Below are 11,258 nucleotides of genomic sequence, written 5' to 3'. Positions count from 1 at the left end.
CTACTGGTTCTAAGTTGGGAGGGAGGGAAGAGGGAGAAAGGGAGGGAGGAAGAGGGAGCAGGGGAGAGAGCAAGAAAGGGAGGGAGGGAGGAAGGAAGGAAGGAAGGAAGACAGTTCTCATGCTTCCCCTGAAACCACTTGAAAGTTATGAATTTTCATTTTTTTCCTTATCCTCAAAATCTCAAATCTTTATTGACAAAACTAAATCAAAGAAAATCCTGAAGTAATACTTTAACTGCCATGACTAAAATTTCCACCTGTGTGAACCATTTTCAATTCCATAAAGTTACAAGTAAGACTTTATTTTCATCAGCTCACCCTGCTTTAATACAGCCGAATCCCCTCGTCTTTTCCTGCGCGCTCTCTGCGAACCCCTCAGGATTCTTACATCTTGTTTGTTCTCCTACAAAAAGAAAGGAAAATTATGACTTTACAGTTCAAGAAATTGGCACCAGTGAATAGTTAGCTGTCAGAAAGCACTTTTTCTGTTGTTCTTTTCTTCAATGTTACCTTATAACTTTTAAGGAAAGTAAGAATAGAGTTCATTTGAAAATTGTGTTGCTTTTGGCCTGAGGTTATTATCAACTAAGACCGTATCCATGTATTACCCACTGGAAGGGCATGGACACCGCTCCCCACTCCTTGAAACACTTCCGCCCTCAGCTGCGTGACCACTCCGCTCTGATTTTCCTCTCGCCTCACCGGCACCTCTTTGTCTCCTCTGCTGATGTCTCCTCCAATCCAGTTCCCTTCTCTACCCTTTCTAGTCCCTTTCCCTGGGTTTTCAAGGTCGTTTTATAGGCCAGATACTCCCAATCCACATCCCCAGCTTCCTCTTCCTGACTCCATGGGGCTGTACACAAATGCCTACTTGGGCTCTTCATCTGGATAGTTAATCAGCATCTCAAACCCATCAGGGCCAAAGGACTCTTTGTTCTGCACTCCACCCTCATCTTCCCATTCTCAGTAAGAGACATGATTATCCAGTCAATTGTTAAAGCCAAAATTCTAAGCGTTATCCCTGATTTTTCTCTTTTCCTCACACACTCTGACAACCCTACCTCTACTGATTCCCAAATCCACAGACTTCCATCTTCTTTAGCCTTCTTACAGGTCTGGTGCAATAAACTCCTAACTGGTTTCCCTGATTCCACTCAGGGCTACAGTGGTCATTTAAAACATACATCATATCAAAGCATTCCCTTGTCTTAACTTTCCAGAGGCTTCCCCTGAAACTCAGAATACAGTGAACACCCATGACTCTTGTTTACCATAAAACTCTACATGCCCTGGGCGACACGTACCTCTTCAACTTCATCTTACTCCATCCTCCTAAACTACAGTGACCAGACTTTCTTTTATTTCCTCGAACAGAACATGCTGCGCAAGTTCTTACCTTGAGGACTTTCCTCTGGAAGTTCTACTACCCACAAGACGCCTCACCTTTAACTTCACATAGCTGGCTCCTCTTCATTAATGAGATCATGCTGTTCATGTCATTGTCTTTGGGAGGGCTCCCTTACAACCGGACCTAGAGCAGTGAGCCTATCCTAATGCCCTATTTTAATTCTCAACGTAGCACTTATCACTAGGTGACATTTCTCCTGTTCACTTTGTTTGTAGATTAAATACCCCCTAAACAAGAATGCAGTGTCTCTGCCAGGAGAGACTCTGTCATCTATCTGTCTTATGCATCCCCTGTATTCTCAGCTCCCAGCACAGTGACTGGCAAGTAACAGTTGTACAGTACTGATCTTAAGGGAAACGCTTCTAGATCTCAAAGTTTCCTTTTCCTATAGGACCATTAATAGATGCTTTAGGAATATGATATTTATGTTTTAATTCACACATTTTGAATGGCTTTTCCCCAAATATACCTCATATTTATGTGCCATTTTTTAACCACTCAGATAGTTTTATGAGATCTGTCTGCAATTTAATGAAATTGGATTGGCATTTTGTTGTCAAGAGGAATTTAAGATTCATCTACAAGATTGAATGTGTTTAAACGTTCCCTTTCACCCTAGCACTAAATTTCAAGACATCCCACTTTTTCACCCTGAGAGAAGGATACTATGTTCATGATTCCCATTTTGAGATCAAGACAGCGAGGCGCAGAGAGGCCACGTAACTTGTTGACAGTAACACAGATAGTCCTGGAACCCACATGTGAACTCAGTGGGCTCCAGAGCAGTGCTTGTGACTGTGATGCTACCCACTAAAGACGCATCCCTGCGCTCCTGGTGTCAGGCAGAGGCACTCACCATTTCATCATCTCTCTCTTCTCCATCCTCCTTGGGGTCCACTTTCAGAGATAATTTTGGTTTTTTCTTCCGACTACACTTAGGATCTTCTTCCTCGTTGTCTTCTTCTATGTCCCTTTCTTCCTTCTGATCTCTGTTGTGTTTATAAACCCAAAATAGTGACAAGAGACAATACCTATCAAACATCTACTTGTTGATCATCAATGCAACAATCATTAAAAAAAAAAAAAAATCACCCTCCAAAGGAAAAATCTTTAACTATCAGGAGAAATCTGTAGGCATGAGACTATCATATATCAGGAATACTGAAAACCACTATTACATATGACATCTGTCAGGGCAGAAAATGAAAATAACCCTGTATATTAATTTCAAAAGGGGGCCAGCGATATGTATGAAATAGGTTCTAACAAGTTATTTGTCTGTCACATCTACCATCTATACTAATAAAATAATTATTTAGAGATACTTGTTTTCAGGGTCAAACAAGGATCTAGCAGTTATTAAGAATGAAAAATCCAGCCAAAAAAAGGCGAAGTGTAACTCTGTGAAACATCAATTAGCCAAGAAAAATAAGACAGTTCCAGCTGGGTGAGGTGGCTCATGCCTGTCCTCCCAGCACTTTGGGAGGCCGAGGCGGGCGGGTCATGAGGTCGGGAGATCAAGACCATCCCGGCTAACATGATGAAACCCCATCTCTACTAAAATACAAAAAACTAGCTGGGTGTGGTGGCGTGTGCCTGTAGTCCCAGTCATTCAGGAGGCTGAGGCAGGGGAATCGCTTGATCCTGGGAATGTGGAGGTTGCAGTGAGCCAAGATCACGCCACTGCACTCCAGCCTGGCGACAAGGTGAGACTCCGTCTCAAAAAAAAGAAAAACAAGACAGTTCCCAAGCCTGTGCTGATTAAAATACATGGGAAACGCCACTGAAATATAAATGTCCAGTCGTTTCTTTGTAGTATACAATGATATGCAAGAAAAACACCTGCTTGGCAGTAAGCTGAACTTTGTCAGACAGTCCCCAAGTGGGAAGGTCACACACCACTGCCAGTCACAGCTGATGCCGCTGTCTCATAATCCTCAGTCCACCCCTTCAGATCATCAGTGACACAACTCACTACACTCTTCCCTGTGGCCATTTCCACACAGGTGATTACAAATCAGTGGAAGCTTTATGCCATATGTGGAGTTTTAGCCGAGTTACCTAAGAATTCCCAAAATACAAACAAAACTATGGTTCTATAAATGTGTCATCAAAACGTGTATGTAGCCCACAAAAACTAAATACTCTTAGCTGAAGAACAATCAAATGAATGGAAATGGAAGACTGAAGGCAGGGGCAGAGGCTGTTTTGCAGGCAGAATGTTAGTAATACAACTCAGACCAGGCACGACAGACGTCACCAGGTCCCATACAGGGGTTAGGGCCCATGTGGCCCTAAAGGAAAAGTCTCTGGGAAAAAGGTATCAATAGGTGACCAATGTCGGAGAGCATCAAACTTCTATATTCTCAGGCACCATGACTTTGGACTCTAAAACTCATTTTATAGATGGAATGGGGAAAAAACCTACTTATCTTTGATGTGCCGAGCACAATTCTGGCTGCAATAGTTTCCTCCAGAAAGACACTCATCTACGTTGCCATACTGACAACAGTTCTCACAGAACTGAAGCCCTTCTACTTTCACTGGATCCTTCAACCTGAAAGGCACCCCAGTCTTCTCTGAAAAGACTAGAAGATGAAAAGAAGAAATGCAAATTAAAAGCATGACAGAAGACATTCTAAAATACAATTAAACTTTTTCTTCTAATAATTTTGTTAGCAACACAATAAAGAATAGTGTTTGTTGAATGAATGAATGATCAAATGATAGTGTTTTTGCGGGGTATGGGCTCTGTAAAAATCACTCAAGTCATTCAAATAATGAAAAAATATTCTGCAGAAAGGATAAACAAAAGCTTGCCCAAGGCTTTTCTACAGAGTTCAAAGTAAAATGAAGAAAATTTCATTAGTCACTAAATTCAGAAGACACATGTATCGATCTATAAAATCCTCTTCTATATTTGTATCTTTCAGAAAATTTCAAAGGATCATCTTTTATTTCACATTTATAATCTGTTGATGAATGATTTTGTTTCACTTAATTGGCTAAATCAACATCTCATCTATTACGCTTTCAATGTAGTACATTTCCTGAATCATAGCTATCCAAATTGTGCAGAAACTCACATCTCCTTTTGCCTGAATTGTTAGGCTAATCATTCATTCAGCCAACAGTTATTAGGCACCAATTTATTCTAGACATTAATAATGATAGTAGAGACCTTGCCCAAGAGAGCTCACAGTCTAGAAGAGAGGCAAGAAAACCAGTATTTATAATAAAATGTGATACATGCAATACTAGAGGCATAAACAACGTCCAGAAGTAGTACAGAAGAAGTGATTCATTCAGCCTGGGGTAAGGTCAGAGAAGGATTTTCTGATAGAAAGCCTCAACAGGGTTTTGAAGGCCAAAGAGGAATTTACCAACTGGACAAAGAGAGAAATGGCATTTGAGCCAGAAAAAGCAGCATGAGTAAAGGCAAGAAAGCATGAAACCACATGATGTGTTGGGAAAATTACACATAATTCTGTGCTGCTGGCACTGCCAGGACACAACATACAAAGAAGGAAATGGAGACTGAGGAGACAAAGCGAGCAGGGAGGTGCACACAGCACCCAGATCTTTGTATGTTCTGCTAAAAAGGCAATGAGAAATCAGTGAAGTGTCAGATAAGCAATCTATGTAAATTCCTCTGGCTTCAAGGTGCAGGACCAATTGGAAGGGGATAAAATTAGAAGCAGACTGACATCTGCAATAGCTCAGATGAGAGTTGAGAAGAGCCTACATTAAGGCTGTGGCAAAGGTGATAGGTAGAAAAGGCCAGATCTGAGACATATTAGGAAATAAAAATCAAGAGGTATAAGTAACAGGATATGGGGATGGGAAGAACAAATTCAGGATGACTCCTATATTTCTTTCTTGTCCACTGGGTGGATGGTGCTATTGTCAACTGAAATATGGGTTAGGGAAGAAAGAGCAGGTTTGTGGGGAGGGGAGAAAGAAATAGAAAATGAATTGCATTTCAGACGTGGAGTTTGAGGTACCTGTGGGACATCCAGGTGGAGATGTCCAGTAGGCAGGTGGAAATACGGGCCTGGAGCTCGGGGGAGAGGTCGGGGCTGGAGATGTAGATTTAGGAGTCATCAGCATATAGGTGTTAGTTACAACCATCGGAGTAGATGAGAAAAAAAGTGGCAGGCTTTTGGCTAAATCACCTGTGTAGGCTACAACATGGATTTACTTAATTTCCAACTAACCTTGTGCTACTACAGATCTGGCATTAGGAAAGAAGACAGTTTATAGTTATTTTAAAATATAAAAGCTGGCTCCTATCAGTTTCATTATAGAAATTTACCTAACAACATGAGGGATAAAAATTACCCGGGGCCTTCAAAATTCCAGCCTATTATAAAATTTTTGATATTCTTATTTCGAATCTTTCAAAAGCAAGAAATAAAATGCAGATGACCCATCCTTACCTTCTTGAGCAGTTGGTACCATCCAAGTGGTGGTAGCAGTTGCTTTTTTAACATTTTCCATCTCATTCTCATCTGTAATAACTTCCAAGGCTCCAAACTCATTTACCCGAAACTAGCGACAACAGAGCAGAAAGGCAAAATTTACAAAAGTGCTCAGGAAAGTCATTAATTATTTAATGGCTGACACATATAGTCTTCAAGCAAATTAATTACATGTTAAAAGTTAATTTAGACAATTATATCCTGATAAGCCTCCCAACAATACTAAGACCTTTGCATTTTACTAGTTTTGGAATTCAAGGAAGGAGAACAGAACAAAGCAGCAAGGTCTGCTGAAGGATATCAACAACCCTGCTCTGCCCTGTCCTATAGAGTTGGCAGTTTACTTGATGGGCTATCATTTCGAACACACTTTGTGTGTGTGTGTGTGTGTGTGTGTTAACTAATTCTTACGTCATATTTTTTCTTATTTAAAAATCACATTTAGTAAAAGGAAAATGACTCTTTTCCCAGGAATCAATTTGTCTTGCCCAAGCTCACCCAGTTCGGAGAGAAGGAATATCCCTATGCCAGAAATAATGGCCTGGACATCCTTTTCCTTATAATCCAAGACGTGAGCACAGAAGGCTGAAGCATGAGCCACATGACCCCAATGCCACACTTTCTCTTTCTTCCACTGCTCTTTAGAATTCTGCATTATCTTCATTGATAGTCCTCTAAAATAACTGGAAATTTCTCTGGGAGCTGAACAAGTAGTCTACCAGCTACACGCCGATTTTATCACTAAAAAGCAAGAGCATCTTGATTTCACGGACATTCCCATTCCAAATACTGAAAATTTCCTTTCACCTGAGAGCAAGCTTCAAACAAAATAGGTTTCTACAACGACCTGTTTGTACTGTGTGTACAGATTGAAGGCTTAGCCATTACCTACGTGTGGAGACCCCGTTCTCTCTGAAACAGCGAGGTTTACTCACACATTCATGAGTTTCAAGCAGTTTTCTGTATTCCTTCTGTTTTTCCATAAAACAGAATAACATTAAGGACCCACTAATTTTAGCAGGTGATGAAAAACTAGAAAGCTCAGAATTCAAAAGGATAGTAAGATGTTTCAGATCTTTCAGAGAAATTATGAGCATGCAAATCTGTAGTGCTTAAGCAAGGCCCTCCATTTGCCAATCCGAAAAAAATCGATCTGGACAACATGCCAATATAATGATTTATTTAACTAAACTACATTCTGACTGCAAGTTGGAAAACTCTTAGGCAAAAAGTATCAATAATTATTCTATCAGGTGAAAACAGCACCTTAAACAGTGTTCTCTGCATAGTCCACAACTATGAAATGGTTTCTAGACTAAATGTGTGGAAATGGTTAAGGAATGTGAGAATGTCTTCTCCCTACTACGTATTCCAGATACAAGTTCCCAGGTAAAATGTGAGTACTATACCAAGTGCATATACCAAAATGTCAACGTAGGAAGAGGCAAAACTTTATTTAGAAGGAAAAGAGCTAAAAATAACTTCACTTTTGGAAAAAGAAATCTTTAAAAAAATGTTTTTAATGATTACTCTGAAGACAGAATACTTCAAAATAAGGCTGACAGTACCATCTGCTGGGCAAGAGCAGAAAGAACAAGCTACCATGATAATTATTAATTAACGATATTAAAGAATGTGATAAAAATCAATTTGAATTAAAATTCAAAAACAATAGGCACAAGCTTGACAATGCACTTCAGGTAATTTTGCTTTTACCTTCTGTCACCGATGTTAATTTATGCTTATTTGACAAATACAAAATGTAAGAAATAGCATCAAACATTTACATTAAACAGAAAGTCTCCCATGGCTTAAGTTTTCAAATTGCTGTAAAACAGCAAACCACTCTCCATTTCAAAGACCGAGAAAGAAAACACCACTGAGTGAAATCTCCAAGTCAGAACTCAGACCTCTGACATCTGGAAGCTTCAGGTTCAAACACTTTCAAAGTTAAAAGGAAAGATTCCCACAATGCAACATTCAATCCCAGTCAGTTTTTCTTTCTCCTAAAATTTATTGCCAGTAACTGACCTACAGTCTAAGTACAAAGTAAAGATGCAATGTCACTTCGGGGCACAGTTCACTCTTCTAAGCCAAAGATCCACAAATGGACTCTGAGGGTTGATTAATCCCATAAAATAGATGCAAAATTATGATATGCGCATATACAGCTTTCTGGGGATACGATTCATAGTTTTCAAGGCATGTTATAAGCCTGAAAAAAAATGAAGAATATCTGCTCTTACCAAAGTTGCTTATCTCAAAAATTAAATACCTCAAAACATTTTCAAAATATCCTCTCATATACAAAAACATATAGGGATCAAATTTTTCTGTGACTTCTCAATTTGGGCTTACTGTGTCTTCCACAACATTGTTATCATAGAAAATGCTAGACCACAAAGGTTGATAGGTCCTGCTAACATTACTGAAGTCCTACAGACAGAATTCCAGAGACTCATACATTTCCTAACACTATGTTTTCCAATAAAACACCCAGGTTCTGAAATTGGTGATGCTTTCACAAATGGTTTTGGAATGATGGAAACTTCACATTTGTTTATATTTCTTTAAAATCATCAGTTCTTTTAACCTAGAGAGGTAAAATAGGTATAAAAACTTGCCAAGTGGCTCCATTCTACAACCAAGAAAGTCAAAATTATAAACTTTACAAAAGGGATTTAATATTAAGCAAATAAAACACATCTGCTGACTTTTTCTGCATGTGGATATATCCAGGTCAATCAGAAAACAATTATGCCTGAAATATATAAGGGACTGCACATGTTTTGTTTGGCTTGAACTACCTTTAATTGATTCAACTCTATTTTTTATTTTTGATTGTAGAGTCAAAGGATCTTTTGCCTATATTTGCCTGATTTAATAATAAATCATTAGAAGATGCTGCTCAGGTTATTGTTTTCATTTTATTACCTTCAATGTTGAGATGTGAAAAGACTTACCAGTGTGTTTTAAGGGCAAAGATGTTTGATAACTAAATTGTTTTCAACGTTAACCAAAGCAAGGCAAAAACCGTGTATTAAGAGTGCGGTGAATTTTACTGTTGGGTTTCTGCCTGCTCCTGCAGGCAGGGTCTTGCTCTTGGCTAACTGGCAATTATTCTTACTAGATAAGATGCTGTCCTCTCAGAAGTGTATCTGCGTTTTACCGAGAGACCCTGAAAGACATTATGACCCAGAGGAACAATTGTCTGTGGATAAATTTCAGACATCATTAGAAGTTCAGGTACGGAAACTGCTCAGGTATGGGAAGCCCTACCATGTACCCCTGCACTGCCACTTAATCACCTCCCTGTTCTTACAGCTGGCCCTGAGACACTAATCTACAAATACTAATTTGCATTTTAAAAGGACAAACTAGGCATCGGTAAAGTTTCCAAAGCTTGCTTAGGCAAAAGTGTTTTAATGACTATAATATTTTCAAGAATGTCAGTGGTCACTTGCTGTTTCTCCCTTAACACTCTGTACCTTCTTAAGCTACTCCCTCTTTCGGAAGCCCTTCTCCTTCCCTTCCTCCCTAAAGTATTCATGGAGACTCCTACATATTTCCAGGCACCTGAAGCTCAAATGACATCTGCTTTTCAAAGCCTTCCCAATCCCTCCAGCTGAAATAAATTTTTACCTCCTCTAAATTCCTGTAATATTTTCCTTGCATCTCTTTTGATATGAAAGTGTTTCCTCTCTTTAGACAGCAGTATAGCAGTGGTAAGATAATCCACTTTAAATATCAGAAAAGTCTGGTTTTAAGAACCCTACCAGTAACTGACCTAAGCAAGTGAATTAGCCATCCCAGGCCTCCATTTCCCCATCTGTAAACTGACAAGAGAGACAGAACTACCTTTAAAAAGGTAAAATAAAAGGATTAAATAAAAAGATGCAGGTAGCGTTCAGCAGAGAGTACGTTCTCTATTCTTTCCCCTACTGCACCCAGAGAAGACGTCTGTGTTCTGTTTATATAAGCGTTCGATCGCCCAGTGTGGAGAAAGGATTCCAGCAACAGGGAACAGTAAAAAGGGCCCAGCATGTGAAGGCTTCAACTAGTGGTTTGGGCTGCGTAGAAAACAAGAGTGGCAGTGGGAGTGAAATGAGACATGGCCAGAGAGGAAAACAGAGGCCAGACCATCAAAAAACTCTTGTGGTAAACTTAAGGGGCTTGAACTTCACCAAAAAGATTCCGGCAACTGTTAAAAAATGTTAAAAAGAAGGGCGTAACTTGACTGGATAACAATCATAGGGCTTTTACAGGAAAAGTTATTTTGAAACAGCAAAAATTGAGGCATATAAAAACCTGTTCCCATGATAAGAAATGGACTTCTATAGATTTGCTGACTATATTACCCACTGAAACACAGAAGCCTGGGTAGGATAAAATAGGCAAAGAATGATGTGAGAGAGAACATTTCATGACTCATTGAAAGTTCTTTCTAATATTCTAATTTTGTGAAAAATCAATTTCTTAATCAGATTTCTTAAGTAACTTGGATTTTAAGTAGGAAGCAAGTGAATTAGAAATCTTCAGTAATATAATCAATTGGGTCATCTCTGAATCTCAGATAAAAAGGGTCATAAGGTAAAAAAAAAAAAAACACATTTAAATTATTTTTAAAGTGAGGCATCAAACTGTCTACAGTACATGAATTAGATACATGGCAATTACCCAGATAATAAGATGGGTCTGAAAGTTATTATCAAATAACCCAGATGATAATACCTGTTAAATGGCTTAATTACCTGATTACCTTAATACAAGTAATAGGTTAATTTCTCAAACTCATTGCTTAGAAAACCTTAAAGCAATCCAGATTTCTTAGGGATAGAAACTTCTCTCTATTATTAAAAGCTAACTGAACAAAACTTACAAATTTCATCATCCACGTGACAGTTTTTTTAAAAAAAGTCATTGAGAAGAAAAGGGATAAAAACACACAAGGGAAATAAAGGAGTAAAGCAATTAAAAATGGCACTTTACATAGTAAGTCATAAAGCCAGAAAAAATACAATTTGTTAAGTGTTCTGTAGCCATTATTTTGTTCAATTCTCAAAACCACCTTATCACATAGATTCTAATATCCTCAGTTTTACAGATAAGGCTTCCAAAACTTAGGCAATTGAAATAATTTGAAAAAGCTTGGGTAGCTATTATGTAGTTGACATGACCAGTTTGAGAAACAGTTTTTCTTTCTCAAAAATGTTCAGCAACCTTTCTCTGTCATATGCTTATCCAGATGAATATTTGGAGAATGTTAGCGCAGGTAAAATCCTTAGCATTTGTTTAATTCCTAATTTACTGCAGAGGAAACTTGACCCAAAGAGATTAACTGGCTTTTTCAAGGTTATACAGAAATAAAA

The 11,258-nt window shown here is 38.6% G+C and overlaps 1 protein-coding gene across 2 annotated transcripts in view; it reads right to left on the bottom strand.

The window, feature by feature from the left end:
* Positions 1–11,258, bottom strand: part of L3MBTL3 (l(3)mbt-like 3 (Drosophila)) — a 127,150-nt gene that overhangs the window by 86,819 nt on the left and 29,073 nt on the right. The window contains exons 4-8 of one of the 2 annotated variants that reach the window (XM_011998009.1): positions 5,848–5,959; positions 5,413–5,487; positions 3,837–3,996; positions 2,265–2,397; positions 319–403 (exon numbers count right to left, since the gene is read on the bottom strand). In XM_011998009.1, the coding sequence (XP_011853399.1) occupies positions 319–403; positions 2,265–2,397; positions 3,837–3,996; positions 5,413–5,487; positions 5,848–5,959 (565 nt within the window). The remainder of the gene's footprint in view (positions 1–318; positions 404–2,264; positions 2,398–3,836; positions 3,997–5,412; positions 5,488–5,847; positions 5,960–11,258) is intronic. The other variant, XM_011998010.1, reaches the window with a different exon arrangement.

Source organism: Mandrillus leucophaeus, unplaced genomic scaffold (genome assembly GCF_000951045.1).
Source record: "Mandrillus leucophaeus isolate KB7577 unplaced genomic scaffold, Mleu.le_1.0 Scaffold552, whole genome shotgun sequence".
Classification (NCBI taxonomy): Eukaryota; Metazoa; Chordata; class Mammalia; order Primates; family Cercopithecidae; genus Mandrillus; species Mandrillus leucophaeus.
This window is presented reverse-complemented; position numbering and strand designations above follow the sequence as displayed.